General features: G+C 40.2%; 2 protein-coding genes across 2 annotated transcripts in view; one reads left to right on the top strand and one right to left on the bottom strand.

Annotated features, from left to right (window-relative positions):
* TRPC1 (transient receptor potential cation channel subfamily C member 1) overlaps positions 1–16,956 on the bottom strand; it is a 190,705-nt gene that overhangs the window by 85,127 nt on the left and 88,622 nt on the right. The window lies entirely within an intron of this gene.
* Positions 1–16,956, top strand: part of PCOLCE2 (procollagen C-endopeptidase enhancer 2) — a 76,518-nt gene that overhangs the window by 48,831 nt on the left and 10,731 nt on the right. The window contains exons 3-6 of the mRNA XM_003416171.4: positions 2,028–2,283; positions 6,621–6,745; positions 12,468–12,604; positions 16,467–16,621. Coding sequence (XP_003416219.1) covers positions 2,028–2,283; positions 6,621–6,745; positions 12,468–12,604; positions 16,467–16,621 — 673 coding nt within the window. The remainder of the gene's footprint in view (positions 1–2,027; positions 2,284–6,620; positions 6,746–12,467; positions 12,605–16,466; positions 16,622–16,956) is intronic.

Raw genomic sequence — 16,956 nt, 5'->3', positions numbered from 1 at the left:
TCAATGCTCAGTTAATTTAATTAGTGCAGATAGTTGATCTGGATTATTCAGGACCCAGTGTGAATTATCTGTAAATTGCACAATTGCCAAATAGCCCCTTTGTTTTGAATTTCATAGAAACATTCTATGGAGTCCCTGGGTGGCACAAACAGTTAGGCTCTCAACTACTAGCTGAAAGGTTGGCGGTTTGAACCTACCCAGAGGTGCCTCAGAAGATGCTGTCGTTGTTGTTGTTGTTAGGTGCCGTCGAGTCAGTTCCAACTCATAGCGACCCTATGCACAACAGAACGAAACACTGCCTGGTCCTGTGCCATCCTTATATTCATTGTTATGCTTGAGCTCATTGTTGCAGCCACTGTGTCAATCCACCTTATTGAGGGTCTTCCTCGTCTCCTCTGACCCTGTACTCTGCCAAGCGTGATGTCCTTCTCCAGGGACTCATCCCTCCTAACAACATGTCCAAAGTATATGTAAGATGCAGTCTCGCCATCCTTGCCTCTAAGGAGCATTCTGGCCGCATTTATTACAAAACAGATTTGTTCGTTCTTTTGGCAGTCCATGGTATATTCAATATTCTTCGCCAGCACCACAATTCAAAGGCATCAGCTCTTCTTCGGTCTTCCTTATTCATTGTCCAGCTTTCACATGCATATGATGCAATTGAAAATACCCTGGCTTGGGTCAGGCGCACCTTAGTCTTCAAGGTGACATCTTTGCTCTTCAACACTTTGAAGAGGTCCTTTGCAGCAGATTTGCCCAATGCAATGCGTCTTTTGATTTCTTGACTGCTGCTTCCATGGCTGTTGATTGTGGACCCAAGTAAAATGAAATCCTTGACAACTTCAATCTTTTCTCCATTTATCATGATGTTGTTCGTTGGTCCAGTCGTGAGGATTTTTGTTTTCTTTATGTTGAGGTGCAATCCATACTGAAGGCTGTGGTCTTTGATCTTCATTAGTAAGTGCTTCAAGTCCTCTTCACTTTCAGCAAGCAAGGTTGTGTCATCTGCATAATGCAGGTTGTTAATGAGTCTTCCTCCAATCCTGAAGCCCTGTCCTTCTTCATATAGTCCAGCTTCTTGTATTATTTGCTCAGCATACAGATTGAATAGGTCTGGTGAAAGAATACAACCCTGACACACACCTTTCCTGACTTTAAACCAATCAGTATCCCCTTGTTCTGTCCGAACAACTCCCTCTTGATCCACGTAAAGGTTCCTCATGAGCACAATTAAGTGTTCTGGAATTCCCATTCGCCGTGTTATCCATAGTTACAGAAGATAGGCTTCCAAAAGGCCACAGCCTTGAAAACCCTATGGAGCAGTTCTACTCTGCTACACACTGGGTCTCCATGAGTCAAAATCGACTCGAAAGCAATTAAAAACAACAACAGAAATATTTGTTATATGGACATTGTCCTATTGTGAGAAATGTTGTGGGAAATGGCACTGCAAATGTTTCTTTGCTAAGTGATATCTCTGGATGCCATGACGTTTTAGAAATATGCAAATATGTGCAAAGGTCTGATCAGAACTGGGGTTCTTTGTAAGTGATGCCTTGCCAGTTAATAAGACTGATCCAATATTTTGGAGCTTTGTTGAGATAAACTCTTCAGGAATGAAAAGAAACAAAAAAACCCAAACCCATTGCCGTTGCGACTATTCCGACTCATAGCGACCCTACAGGACAGAGTAGAACTGCCACATACGCTTTCCAAGGAGCGCCTGGTGGATTCGAACCGCTAACCTTATGGTTAGCAGCTGAGCTCTTAACCACTGTGCCACCAGGGCTCCTCTTAAGCAATAAGATTGATAAATGGCAGAATTTGTCAAAAAAGAATAAGTATTTATAATTTATTAGGAATGCAATATGCTAGCAAACTCTTACCAGCCCATTTTGGATTTGAGGGAGGAAAAAGCATCTTTTTGAGTGGTATATTTTATATGCTTACTTTAGTGAATTGCCTAGATGTGAAGTCCTCAGACATTTGTTTTATGACAATTTTCCAATTGGCCCTTTTCTCGGCAGGTTCCTGAAGGAAAGGTAGTTGTTCTTAATTTCCGATTCATAGACCTCGAGAGTGACAACCTGTGCCGCTATGACTTTGTGGATGTGTACAATGGCCATGCCAACGGCCAGCGCATTGGGCGCTTTTGTGGCACGTTCCGACCTGGCGCCCTTGTGTCCAGCAGCAACAAGATGATGGTGCAGATGATTTCCGACGCCAACACAGCCGGAAATGGCTTCATGGCCATGTTCTCGGCCGCTGAACCAAATGAAAGAGGTATTGTTTCTACACAGTGGCAATAACAGCAATAATAATGGCTCACATTTCGTGAATGTGTGCTATGTCTCAGGCGCTATTCTAGGCACAAGATATATATTTACTCCTTTAATTCTTTGCAAGCAGAGAGCTGATGAACACCACCAAACCCATCAAGAGACCATAAAAAAATCAGTTATTTTTTTGTTTAGCCAATATACTTTGTTGTAAAAATGCAAATGTAGACATTCATGGAGTAAAAATGTGAAACTTACACATACACACACACAGATATACAGAGACACACCTCCATCTCATTCTGTCCTCTCTCCAGGGGTAGCCATGGCTGGTGGTTTCCATACCATTCTTTGCACTCACTTATATGGATGTACTTCTACAAATAGCTTTAAAAAAAAATACTTGGGATCATACATTCGTATTGTTCCACAACTTGTTCTTTTCACTTAATACTGCATCTTGGGATATCCTTATGTCAGCACATGTGAGCTGTGTTTGAAGCAAGCAAAATAAAATGGCATCAAGAGCCACAGAAGAGAGCTCATAAGCTGTTTTAGTCAAGGGCTGTAAGGCAAGCACCATCCTTTAGACAGTCTCTTGGGATAAGAGAAACTTAAAGTTTATGATATAGAGTATGTATGTTGATTTATAATCGACCATCCATTCATTTATTTAACCAACATTTACTGAGTGCCTCACAGGGGGTATAAAGCTAATTTGGAGTGATCCCTATCCTCTAAGAAGTTACAGTCTAGTAGACAGGCCAGAGATGTATAATGAAGTAGAAGAGTGTGTTATCAAAATTGTCCCAATAGGGTGGAGGTCAGGTGACAGGCTCAGGGAAGGCTCATGGAGAGGCAATGCTTGAATCAATTATACTTCCCTGATGGCTGAGGGCTGGAGGAAGCAAGTCAGGGAGGGCATTCCAGTCAGAGGGAAGTTTATGAGTGATAGCCTGGAAGTATTAAACAACTTAGCTTATTGAGAGAATTGTCACCAATAATAATAAAAGGCTCTCATGAATTGAGCACATACTTTGTGTCCCCCAAAGGAGCACTCTTAGAAGGACCGTGCTTCTGGGGAGAAGAAAATCATAAGGAAGGGAGAAGCACCCTGTGGAAGCTGAGGTAAAGGGAAAATGAAGCAAGAAGGCAAAATCTAAGATCCTATAAAACAAAAGAGAGTTTAAAAAAATCAGAGGACACAAATCCCCTTCCTTTCCTCAAAATAAGCCATTCAGTTAAAAACCTTCACTAAACTGACAGAAGAGGGTGCATTTGAACCAAGACTTATGTAACCACCTCAACTGTAAACTTGTCCATAAAATGCAGATGTATAGTCTCCATCTATACAAAACTACCAGAATATGAAAATGAGTATTAAAATGCTTGGCCTGATAACCTCACCCCAAAAGAAAGAGAAGAACATGTGAAATAACACTCCAAACTTAATTAAGTATCCCCAAAAAAGCATTTGAGAATACAAAAAAAAAATTTGCATCAGGAATTCAAAAACTAAGAATAGAAATGGGCAAAAAAAAAAAAAAACAAACCCCACCAAGGAATAAATAAAACAAGAGCTTATTGAACATAGGAACGAAATAGAAGAAAAGGACAAAATGATCAGAAAAGGAAGGCTAAATTATAAGAAGTCCAATAAAGAATAGTGTCATGGATTGAATTGTGTCCCCCAAAAATATGTGTATCATTTTGGCTTGGCTATGATTCCCAGTATTGTGTGATTGTCCACCATTCTGTCATGTCATGTGATTCTCCTATATGTTATAAATCCTGCCTCTGTGATGTTAATGAGGTGGGATAGGCGGCAGTTTTATTGATGAGATGTACAAGGTTAGATTGTGTCTTAAGTCAATCTCATTTGAGATATAAAAGAGAGATGCAAGCAGAGAGATGTGGGGACCTCATACCACCAGGAAACAAGAGCCAGGAGAATGGCGTGTCCTTTGGACCTGGGATCCCTGCACTGAGAAGCTGCTTGACCAGGCAAAGATTGATGACGAGGACACTTCCCCAGAGCTGACAGAGAAAGAAAGTCTCCCCCTGGAGCTGGCACCCTGAATTCAGACTTCTAGCCTCCTAGCCTGCAAGAGATTAAATTTCTCTTTGTTAAAGCCATCCACTTGTGGTATTTCTGTTATAGCAGCACTAGATGACTAAGACACATAGATTTGAATAAAAAGGCTAATGAGGGCCTTGAAGAAAACTAAGAAAATAAAAGAGAAAAAACAGAAGTAAAAAGGGAGAGAGGGAAAGAAGAAAAGAGATAGGGGAGGATGGAGAGAAAGAGAGAGAAATCGAAATGGAATGCAAGCAAATGAAAGCAAAGAATATCCAACTTATATATAATTGGAGTCCCAGAGGAAGAAAAAGCAATGGTAAATAACTGATATTTAAAACTGTAATCCAAGAAAACTGTCCAGAAATAGATGAAAAATGAATTTACATATTGAAAGCAGCCACCAAGTACCTGGAAAAATTGACCTGCAACAATCAATTCTAAGACATATCCTAGTAAAACTATTAGATTTAAAAGTTAAAGGAAAAAAAAAAAAACTATTCAGGGTCTCTAGGCAAAAAGGAGGAGCCCCTGGTGGTACAATATTAAAGTGCTTGACGGCTAACCAAAAGGTCGGCAACTCCTTGGGAGAAAAGACTTGGCAATCTGCTCCCATAAAGATTACAGCCTAAAAAATCCTATGGGGCAGTTCTACTCAGGCTTATAGGGTCACTATCAGTTGCACACAACAACAGGCAAAAAGAACAAATAACCTACAAGGGTAAGGCACTTAGGCTGGTATCAAACGTTTCAAAAGCAACACACAAAACAATTTGGGAACAATATTTTCAAGAAACTCAAGGGAAAAAAGTGTGAACCAGGGATTTTATATCCAGCTATGGTGTCCTTCACATATTTAAAAAAAAAAAAACAAACCCGTTGCCGTCAAGTTGATTCCAACTCATAGTGACCCTATAGGACAGAGTAGAACTGCCCCACAGAGTTTCCAAGGAGTACCTGGTGGATTTGAACTGCTGACCTTTTGGTTAGCAGCCATAAGTCTTAACCACTACGCCACCAGGGTTTCCTCACATCTTAAGGCTATAGAAAAATGGTTGTACACATGCAGGAACTGGAGGCATACTGTACCCACAAGCCCTTGTCTTCTGTGCTAAAGAAATACTTAGTTAAAATATAGTAATTCCTTTTGTTTCAACTTCAGTATTTTTGTTAAACTCAAGTAAAGTTAAATTTAGAACTGTGAATTCAAAAAAACTTTCTAAAATTATTTCTACCTCAGTATATATGCATGCAGATGTCTGAAATGATATTTGTCAAATATTAGTCATGGTTAGCCTTAGGTGGTAGGGTTTGTGGTAATTTTCTAGTTTCCCAGTGTTTTTCTGTAGTACTGAAAATTTATAAGTATGTGTTGTTTTTATAGACAGAAATCGTTCTTAAAAATTATTAAAGATTTATAGCATATTAAGTTTTCTAGTAATGAGTGTTGTCTACACCAACTAATTCAAACCCTGTCTATGTTCATGAATTTTTACCATTAATAAATACCCCTACCTTGAGGGTTCTTAAAATATATGTAATTTCTTGAGCCTACATGCTTTCTGAGTGTGCATGCCCAAATGTTTTGTCTTTATCTGTCAAAAAAGAAAGCAAGCAAGCTATGGCCCTGACTCTACTCTTTTACTGTGTTGTGCTGATGTGATTTGTCAGGTAAATAAGAACATAGAAATAGTTCATTTGTTCATTGTTGTGTGTGTATGTAGACTACTTAACCAATTTTTTTAAGAGAAAATTTAAGACCTTCTGCCAGCGCCTTTATTTAGTATAACCCCACTGCCACAAAGTCAATTCTGACTCACAGTTACCTTATATGGCAGAGTAGAACTTCCTCATAGAGTTTCCAAGGCTGTAATCTTTACAAAAGCAGACTGCCACATCTTTCTCCCTTTGAGTGGCTGGCGGGTTCAAACTGCTGACCTTTTGGTTAGCAACCGAGCACTTAACCACTGTGCCACCAGGGGTCCTTATATTTAGTATACTGTCACCCAGTGGAAACCCTGGTGGTGTAGTGGTTAAGTGTTATGGCTGCTAACCAAAAGGTTGGCAGTTTGAATCCACCAGGTGCTCCTTGGAAACTCTGTGGGGCAGTTCTACTCTGTCATATGGGGTCGCTATGAGTCAGAGTCGACTCCATGGCAGGAGGGTTTTTTTTTTTTTGGTCACCCAATATCCCAAATTCCTAACCTGCATGTGGTTTTATTCTATAACCTATGTTTTTTTTTTTTCATATTTAATAATTTCAGGGGATCGATATTGTGGAGGACGCCTGGAAGGACCTTCTGGCTCTTTTAAAACCCCCAACTGGCCAGATCGTGACTACCCTGCAGGGGTGGCCTGTGTGTGGCACATTGTAGCCCCAGAGAATCAGGTGAGATTCCCCAAAACTGTGAAGAGCGCGTGTGTCGTAGTTTCTTGGTGCTGCAATAACAGAAATACCACAAGGAAGTGGGTTTAACCAACAGAATTTTATTTTCTCATAGTTTAGGAGGCTCGTTGTTGTTGTTAGTTGCTGTCGAACAATTCTGACTCACGGCGACCCCATGTGTGCAGTGCAGAACTGCTCCATAGTGTTTTCAAGGCTGTGACCTTTTGGAAGCAGATCGCCAGGCCTGTTTTCCAAGGCATCACTGAGTGGGTTCAAACTGCCAGTCTTTTAGCTAGGAGTCTGAATTCAGGATGCCTGCTCTAGGGGTATGTCCTCCCTGTCCAAATCTTTGTGTCTTTCAGCTTCTCTCTTTTGGTTCCATGGTGAGATCCATAAGGCATCGCTCTTTCTCCATTTGTGCTTCCTCGTTTCTGTGCCTGATCTTCTCTTTTCATATCTCAGAAGTGATTGGCTTAAACACATCCTACACTGACATGGTCTCATGAATATAAAAAAGAAAACCCTATTCCCAAACAGGATTACATCTACAAGTATAAAAAACCCGTTGCCGTCCAGTTGATTCCAACTCATAGGGACCCTGTAGGACAGAGGAGAACTGCCCCATAGGGTTTCCAAGGAGCACCTGGTGGATTCAAACTGCCGACCTTTTGGTTACCACGATGCCACCAGGGTTTCCTCCATAAGTATAGGGGTTAGGATTTACAACACATCTTCTTGTGGGGAGAATCCCTAATAGCATGCATGTGTGAACCGCCCAGTCAGTGTGAGGGGTCTAGCTTTCAAGAGCCTCGGGTTTTGGGGTTGTCTGGGAGCTAAGAGTGCAGTGAGAGGAAAGGCCTGCTAGACACAGATATTTCTTCATGGGAGACCCAGATTAAAGCTGCCCTTTGCACAATCTGACTTGCAAAGTCATGAATTTAATATCTTATTATTTAACTACAATATGCAAAGCAGGTTTTAAAAAATATATAAATGGTAAGCAAATCTCACGTGAGATGGTTTAACCCTGCAGAAGGTAGCACCTGGTGTTATAAGCAGCAGTGAGTAACTGGGGGAAGGTGAAAATCCCCAAGTCCGTGTACATGTACACACAGCAAACTCACCTTGTCCTGATAATAGTCATACTAGTTACCAAATCAAAACTAGTCCGAAGCCGTCTCTTCAGCATAGCCTATGTAAACCACACCATCTCTTCAAAGACAAGGTGTCTGATGTGAAAGCTGGTCTGCTTTGGGGTTTTTTAGTTGTTTATAATAAAAGTTGTGCAGATTCCCCCACAAAACATTTATTCGTTGCTCTAAAACAAGCAATGAAGAAGGTCTCATCTTCCAGTGTGTATTAGTTTGTGGTTATATGAATGTCTGCCCTTTCTGGGGACCCTTTTTAGCTATTAACTTGGATAGCATTTGGCATAGGAGCAGATGAAGCCTACTTGGTGACCTTTTTAAAATGACTTAAAAAATTATTATCCCCACAAACACTATTCACTTTTAATCTAAATCCTCTAATATGGACATTATGATAGTTAAAAAACCTGTTCTAATTTGATCTTTCCTATAGTATTTGGCATGTATTAATTTTTTAATGGAAAATTATTCAGGCAAATGGACCATGCGTGTCAGTGCGTGCACACTCACCCACGGATCGTAATCCAAAAACTCAGTTTTATTTTTGAGAAGAGAAATATGGTCATTTATTTAACAATGAAAGATTCTGTATAAGTCTATTGAACATTTTATCGTTTGTGATGTTTAAAAAAATGACATTTCTCAAACATTAAACAATTATGTAATTCTTTGAGATTGTATGAATCATTTTTCTCTCAGTGACACTTGTAAATATATTGTTGTTGTTAGGTGGTTTTGAGCCGATTCTGACTCACAGCGACCCTATAGGATAGAGCAGAACTGCCCCCTAGGGTTTTCTAGGCTGTAATCTTTATGGGAGTAGATCACCAGGTCATTTCTCCCGTGGAACAGCTGGTGGGTTCCAACTGCCAACCTTTTGGTTAGCAGCCGAGCGCTTAAACACTGTGCCACCAAGGCTCCTTTGTAAACATACTAGACTAAATAATTCCAATTTAATTATACTTGCAAATTACAATTCAGCATCTCTTTTCCATTGTTCTTCCCTTTGATTATTTCAATTTAAATTTGGGTTTTATTTTATTAATGATTTTTGGCTTCAGCCAATTGAGTTTTTAATCATTGTTGTAATGTCTGAATCACTGGAATCTATGCCCAAAGGAGGAAAGTATAATGGGAAAATTGAATCCTAAATAATGTCTATGCAGGTCTGTGGGGACTTTTTCTATTACAGACTTGCCTTCATTTTTTTATCATAGATTTCTCCTTCATCCTCTCATTTATTTACTTTTTAAAAAAAAAATCTTCTCGTCAAAAGTTGTTATGTAACTGATTTCTAAGTAGAGAAAGTTCAGCCAGTTTTTAAATAACCTGGAAAGCATTTTATTAGTAACTGGTGAGAAGTCACTGAATCCAAAGTGGAAATATTTTAATAAAATTTAAAACAGTATAAAGTATGAATCCACCATTATTCCACCCATCACGGGTGCTGACTTTTTTTAAAAGGTTGCCAAATATGTGGATCAGTAGCAGTTATGTTCAAAGCCAAAACTTATCTTTATGTCTGTCATGGATTGAATTGTGTCCCCCCAAAATATGTATCAACTTGGTTAGGCCTTGGTTCCCAGTATTGTGTGGCTGTCCTCCATTTTGTGATTTTCCTGTCTGTTACAAATCCTGATGTCTGCCTATGGTAAAATTAGATTATGATAAAGAGGATTAGGGTGGGACGTAACACCCTTACCCAGGTCACATCCCTGATCCAATGTAAAGAGAGTTCCCCGGGGGTACGGCCTGCACCACCTTTTACCTCTTGAGAGAGAAAATGGAGAGGGAAGCCAGCAGAGACTGGGGGGACCTCATACCACCAAGAAAGCAGTGCTGGGAGCAAGTGCATCCTCCCTGTGTGGTGCAGTGCCCAATCCAGGCAAAGATTGATGACCAGGACCTTTCTCCAGAGCCGACAGAGAAAGCCTTCCCCTGGACCTGAGGCCCTGGATTTGGACTTCTAGCCTACTAGACTGTGAGAGAATAAATCTCTCTTTGTTAAACCCGTCCACTTGTGGTGTTTCTATTACAGCAGCGCTGGGTGACTAAGATATGTCCCTCTGTGATGCCGTGGTTATTGTCATCTTTACCCAGATTACTGGGTAAGAGCCTTCTTTAGCGCATAATCATGTGACTGTCATGGCAGTAGCACCCATTTGCTTCCCTGAAGCAGCACCCAGCAAAAGTGGATACCAACTGTCCAGGCACTGTGGGTATATATGAACCCAGTGGGATTTTCCTTGATTCACACATTGGAGATGCTCTTGGAAAATCTGCTTGTCAACCCAAGTGTCCATCATCAGATGAATGGATAAACAAAACGTGGTATAGCCATAAAATGGAATGAGATTCAGCCATACAGAGAAATGAAATTCTGATACGTGCTACGACGTGACTGAATCTTGGAAACATTATGCTGAATGAAATAAGTCAGACACAAAAGGACAGATATTGTCTGATCTCGCTTATAGGAAATATACAGAATAGGCAAATGCATGGAGATGGAAGTTTATTAGTGGTTACCAGGGACTGTGGGGAGGACGGAATGGGGGTTACTGCTGAAGAACTACTGAGTTTCTGTTTGAGGTAATGGATAGTGATGATGGTAGCATAAGACGGTGAACATAACTATTACTGAACTGTTAAATGGTCAAAGTGGCAAACTTTTTGTTTCATGTATGTCTCACCACAATAAAATCTAAAAAAGAGAGAGATGGAGAAAGAACCTGTAAATTAAAAGAGACTTAAGAGACATTAAAAAAATTTTTTGCTTGTAAGAGGAATGATTGTCTATTAAATCAAAACTTTCAATTAACTTCAATAATTTAGGACACTATTACTTGTACCAATGCAAGAAAATACTTTAGAATCCTAACATTGACCCTGAAAATATGGCCCCCAGACACCCTTTTAACTCAGTATTGAAGTCACTCCTGAGGTTCACCCTTGGACAGGTCTATAGGGCCAACAATAACACACGTCAGGGACGTGCTTCAGAGTTCAATCATGTATTTGAGACTAATGGGCAGAAGAGCCTGAAAGCAAAGAAGACAAGGCCGGAAGGGACAGGAAAACTGGACGAATGGAAAGAGGGAACCTGGGGTGGAGAAAGGGGGAGTGTTGACACATCGTGAGGTTGGCAACCAATGTCACAAAACAATTTGTGTATTAACTGTACAATGAGAAACTAATTTGCTATGTAAACTTTCACCAAAATCACAATTAAAAAAAAAAAAAAAGAGAGTCCTAGCACTGGCTTTGGGTACCAGTGCTTCTATTCAACCTCTTCAAAAATCAGTCACATCACCAAGTGGACTTGCTCAGTATGCAAACTTTTCAAACATACTTCAAGAAGACATCACAGTCAACTCCCACGTCATTGAACCTCTGGCCCTAAAATATTTGAGTTCTTTAAATGTAACGGGAATGTCCTTCCCTTGAAAGGAGAGCAACTTTATCCAACCACAATACATATATCTTAGATAATTTTTTTTTCTATTAGTTTTCCTCTAGAAAAGAGTGAAGTTGGTATACAAGCCCCCTTCTCCCTCTAGCACACTCCCAATTACAGTCTTGTGTAGGTCGCAAGGGTTATATAATGCTCCCATACTTCTGTAGCTATAAAAGAACAGAGCTTCTAAGTTTGAGATCCTAACTAGGGTTGATCTAGGGTTGAGATAATCTTTTGGAAAGATTAAAGAAAAAGAGTACCACAATTTTGTTAACTAAATAAGAAGTACGCAACAAGAAAAAAAATCATTTAAACAGAATGAATACTTTTTGTTGTGCGTTAGGTGAAAGTTTACAGCTCAAGTTAGTTTCTCGTACAAAAATTTATACACACATTGTTATGTGACCCTAGTTGCTCTCCTTGTAATGTGACCGCACAATCCTCCACTCCACCCTGTACTTTCCGTGTCCATTCCACCAGCTACTGTCCCTCCTGCCTTCTCATCTCGCCTCCAGACAGGAGCTGCCCATTTAGTCTCATATATCTGCTTGAACTAAGCAGCACACTCTTCACGAGTATCATTTTATGTCTTATAGTCTAGCGTATTCTTTGCCTGAAGAGTTGGCTTCAGGAATGGTTTTAGTTCCAGGTTAACAGAGAATCCAGGGGCTATGTCTTCTGGGATTCCCCCAGTCTCAGTGAGACCATTAAGTCTGGTCTTTTTTATGTGAATTTGAGTTCTACACCCCACTTTTCTTCTGCTCTACCAGGGACTCTCTGTTGTGTTCTCTGTCAGGGTGTCATTGGTGGTAGCCAGGCACCATCTAGTTCTTTTAGTATCGGGCTGATGGAGTCTCTGGCTTATGTGGCCCCTTTTGTCTCTTGGGCTAATATTTTCTTCGTGCCCTCGGTATTCTTTATTCTTCTTTGCTCCAGGTGGGTTGGGACAAATTGGTGCATCTTAGAGGGCCACTCGCTAGCTTTTAAGACCTCAGAGAATGCATACATTTTTTTACACAGGGAAATTATGGTGCGTTACAAAACTAGGGAGAGGAAGATTCCATTGAAGATTAATCAGCAATGCTATTTGGATACTTCTAATGCTGTGCTTTCTCTAAAGCTTATAGAATTAATGTTTGAGAAGTTTGATGTTGAGCGAGATAACTACTGCCGTTATGATTTTGTGGCTGTGTTTAATGGTGGAGAAATCAACGATGCTAAAAGAATTGGAAGATATTGTGGCGATAGCCCACCTGCGTAAGTAAACCAAAACCAAGCCCATTACCACCGAGTTGATTCTGGCTCATGGCAACCCTGTGTATTTCAGAGTAGAACCGTCCTCCATAGTGTTTTCAAGTAGCACCTGTGCCTTCTTCTCACTTTGTTGCCCAAATTGTTGCTGAGTGGGCCTTAAAGACAGTGCATTTCTTTAGCAACCATTTAGGTTGCTAAGAACTCTGCCACTTAACTAGCTGTCTGATCTCAGGCAGTTACTCAACTCCTCTCTGCTGTCTTTTGATGCAATACATGACTGTCTTTTGGTGTAAGATATTTCATACTTTCATATACAACACTAGTAAGAGTGGCCATTGAAATTACTACAGTTTGCCTTCAAAGTTGCTATTTATCACCCTATGCCATCTTAAATACCCTTTTCTACTCTTTTGTTTAAAGATGGCATTTATGCATCAATTGATTTTATGTGAATTCCCAATTTTCCATAGGCACATTCCAGTTACAGCAAAGTATTTTGCAGTTTTACCTTATTTATATTTATTAGGTGACTGTTAAATTCAGGCGAACCACTAAGAAAGACAGAAATAGAGTCTTTAACTTCCAAAAGAGTGGAGGGGAAACTTGAAATGAGAAAAAAAGAATTCAATCCAGAAGAAAGCAAGAGAGGAGAAAAAGGGCAACGTAAAAAAGGCAGGACAGATAGAAAGCACAAAATAAATGGCAGAAATAGACTTAGATACATCTGTAATCAAAATAAATGCAAATGGGCCAAATGGTCAACAATTACTTTAAAACAAAGAGGAAATGTAAGGGGGGCAGGGAAACTAGATTAATGGAAATGGAACAACCAGAACGGAAATAATGAGATTGTCCACACATTGTGAAGAATGTAACTGTCTTAGTCATCTAGTGCTGCTATAACAGAAGTTAATCGGAGGTGGAAAGGAGGACAAACTCATTCCAAGTAGAGGGAACTTCGTAATAAAGATATCCCGGTCGTTGCTGTTGAATGGACTCTGACTCATGGCGACCCCATGTGTATAGAGCAGAACTGCTCCATAGGGTTTTCAGTGGCTGATTTTTCAGAAGTAGATCACCAGGTCTTTATTCCAGGGCACCTCTGGGTGGACTGTAGCAGCCAAGTGTGTTAACCATTTGTACCACACAGGGACTCCTAATATAGAGAAAGGCGATATATGCTATTTCTGGAGCCTAAGCCTCGAGGTGGGGCCTAGAGGGAGTTGGGGCAGAAAGGTTGAGCTGCATGTCCTGCAGAGATGGGAGCCCTTGAAGTGCACATAGGCAGAGGGTTGACATGACCAGTGGCTCTAAAACTCCTACGCTAGATAACATGAGCAAGGAGGCTAGTTAGGAAGCTGTAGCAATGGTCCAGGTAAGAGTCCAGGAGGATCCAAAGTAGGGCAAGATGGTAGGGAAGAAATGGGGGGTGTAGATGCACCAAATATTCAGGAGGCAAAACTGGTAGGATGTGGTGGTTGATCGGCTGTAGTGACCAAAGGAGAGGGAAGGACTGCAGAGTGACAAACCAGAGACAGCTCAAGGAGAAGACAGGAAACAGCATCTTCCATCCGTTCCTGGGATTTGCCAGTGAAGAGTGGAGCTAAATGAGACTTCCTCTTGCCTTTTTAGTGACTTGTGACATTAATTTGCAGATGCGACACATGGTCCTCAGTACATTTATGGCACTGGGATTCTGTCACATTTATACTAAAACTCAGTAGCAGCATAACAAAAACATTTCTTTGTTACTAACATACTCTTCCTTGAGAAAATTCGATTTCAGATATAATGCCCCTAAAATCAGTTCATAGAAAAGGCAGTGAATGATCACTGTAATTATAGCATCATGCCTAGAAGGCTGACCTTTTTGGGTCTTCAGGTTTTCTTCAACTGCCTATAATGAGTGCATTCTCTAATTTTATCATTTAAACAAGATTAACATGTTTTATTTGTGATTTTAGATGAGAATTGTGTTTAGTTTACTGTTCTTACTTATTTGATGGAATGAGTTTTTCAAAAGCAAGATAGAATATTTCTGTTAAGGGCATTTGATTTTCAGATGCTTTATTTAAATGACCTTGGCCACTGTGTGACTAGAACTATACATGTTGATCATGAAGCTTACTCTTACGCTTTGCTCAGGTTATTATTCGGGACAGAAGAAAAACTCTACGGTTTCTTTCTGGTTGGGTCAAATACAGATCTACCCACCTCTCCACCGACTTAAAGTAGCTGATGTTGTTGTTAGTTGCCGCCAAGTCGATTCCAACTCGTGGCAACCCCATGTGTGCAGAGTACAACTGCTCCACAGGGTTTGCAAGGCTGTTAATTTTCAGAGGCAGATTGCCAGGGCTTTTTTCCGACATTCTGATTGCACCACCCAAGACTCTTAAAGTGGCTGATAAAAAAAAACCAAATCCACTGCCGTCGAGTCAATTCTGACTCTCAGCGACCCTATTGGACAGAGTAGAATTGCCTCATAGAGTTTCCAAGGCAGAAACAGGCTGTCATATCTTTCTCCTGCGGAGTGGCTGGTAGGTTCAAACCACTGACCTTTTGGTTAGCAGCCAAGCTCTTTAACCACGGCGCCACCAGGGCTCCTAAACTGGCTGATAGAGGGGGAGAATGAGTTGACTCATTGTTAGCTGTCCATGATGCCTAAGAATTGGTTTGTCTGGAATGATGTCTACATGGGGCAACTACCTGAAAAAGGGAGTTTAGTCAAACAAGCAACTGATCCAATTTAAAAACTTAATTTTTTTTTCCACTCCTGAGCTAGTTTTTAAATAGAATTAACCAATCTGACATTTCTTTTACTGTTGTTTAAATAATAACAGTGAAAGCTTAAATGAAAATACTGTTTTATGTAATATAGTTACCCCTAAGATTTAAGAGGAACCCTGGTGGCACAGTGGTTTAGAGCTTGGCTGCTAACCAAAAGGTCCACAGTTCAAATCTACCAGCTGCTCCTTGGAAACCCTATAGGGTCACTATGAGTCGAGATCAACTCAATGGCAATGCGTTTGTTTTTTTTTTTTTTGTTTTAAGATTTAAGAGAGCTTTTGAGCTTCAGTTATTATTCCTGCTAAATCTTTAAGGCCAACTAACTGGCAAACCCCTAAAACTGCTTTAAAATTAGTTCTTAATCAATGATGTTGTCCATGACTGTTCAGAGTAATCACCTTTCTCTGCTTCACAGAATTTTGCTGCTGAGATTGTAAACAGAAATGTTTCCATTTCAGGCATTCGTAAGAGCACCCATTAAAAATGAAACGGAAGTCCTTTTATACCTGGCTTGACTTTTTCATCCCTGGGTGGCCAACAGAGATGACCCCTGTGGCTCTGTCTTCACAGGGTGTAGAAATGTGTTCAACTTGGATCCAGAGTGTTAGTTCAAAGAAGTTGTGGTGTTCCCAAGTCAGGCCAAACTCCGAGGTGATTGTGGAGAACCAGCCACAGCTTCAGTGTTTACACTGGTCACCATGTCTACCACAGTCTCCCTGTCTTGGGTTCAAATCATGACTCTCCCACATACTAACTGTGGGGCCTTAGGCAAATCGCTGAAACTTTCTGAACTTCAGTTGCCTATTCCATAAAAAGGGAATGATAAATAGGCTTGTTGTGAAGGGGGAATGTGACAATTCGCATCAAGTACGGTGCCTAGCAGAGAAAACACTCAGTAAATATTAGCTTCCGGCATTATATTTAGCAGACTGAGACTTTCACCCTTTAAAGTATTTTAGCTTTTAAGTTTAAACAAATGATAATCTAGTGTCAGAAAATGAATGGAAAGCAAGAAAACATCACATTTCAGAGACTTCATATTTCATATGTATGTATATATATGTTTTTCTGCTTTTAGGCCAATTGTATCAGAGAGCAATGAACTTCTCATTCAGTTTTTATCAGACTTAAGTTTAACAGCAGATGGATTTATTGGTCACTACAAATTCAGGCCAAAAAAACTGCCCACAACTACAGTGCCACCCATTACCACCACACCCGCCATAACTGCAGGTAAGTTTTTCTGTTTTGAAGTTTTTACACAAAGTTTGGGAGACCAATTACTTTGAGGTAGGAAAAATAAAAGGAGGAAAATACTTGAAAAATTCTCTTACGTGAAAAATGATGTAAGAGAATAATATGATTCATTGATGACAAAAAAGTATGGGTGGAAGAATATTTGTAAGCCAATATTTTTAAATGTCACTGAGGAAAATGATGACCACTTAAAAATTAGTAAGAAATCTATGGCAGGCACAGCCTAAGTGTCCTTTTCTGGCACTTAGAGAATCCCCGATTTTATTTTTATTACAAGATCCCAGAACTATATTTTAGGTTATAGTTCTAGG

The sequence above is a fragment of the Loxodonta africana genome, chromosome 23, assembly GCF_030014295.1.
Source record: "Loxodonta africana isolate mLoxAfr1 chromosome 23, mLoxAfr1.hap2, whole genome shotgun sequence".
Classification (NCBI taxonomy): Eukaryota; Metazoa; Chordata; class Mammalia; order Proboscidea; family Elephantidae; genus Loxodonta; species Loxodonta africana.
Note: the sequence above shows the minus strand (reverse complement) of the source record. Positions and strands in the feature narration are given on the sequence as shown.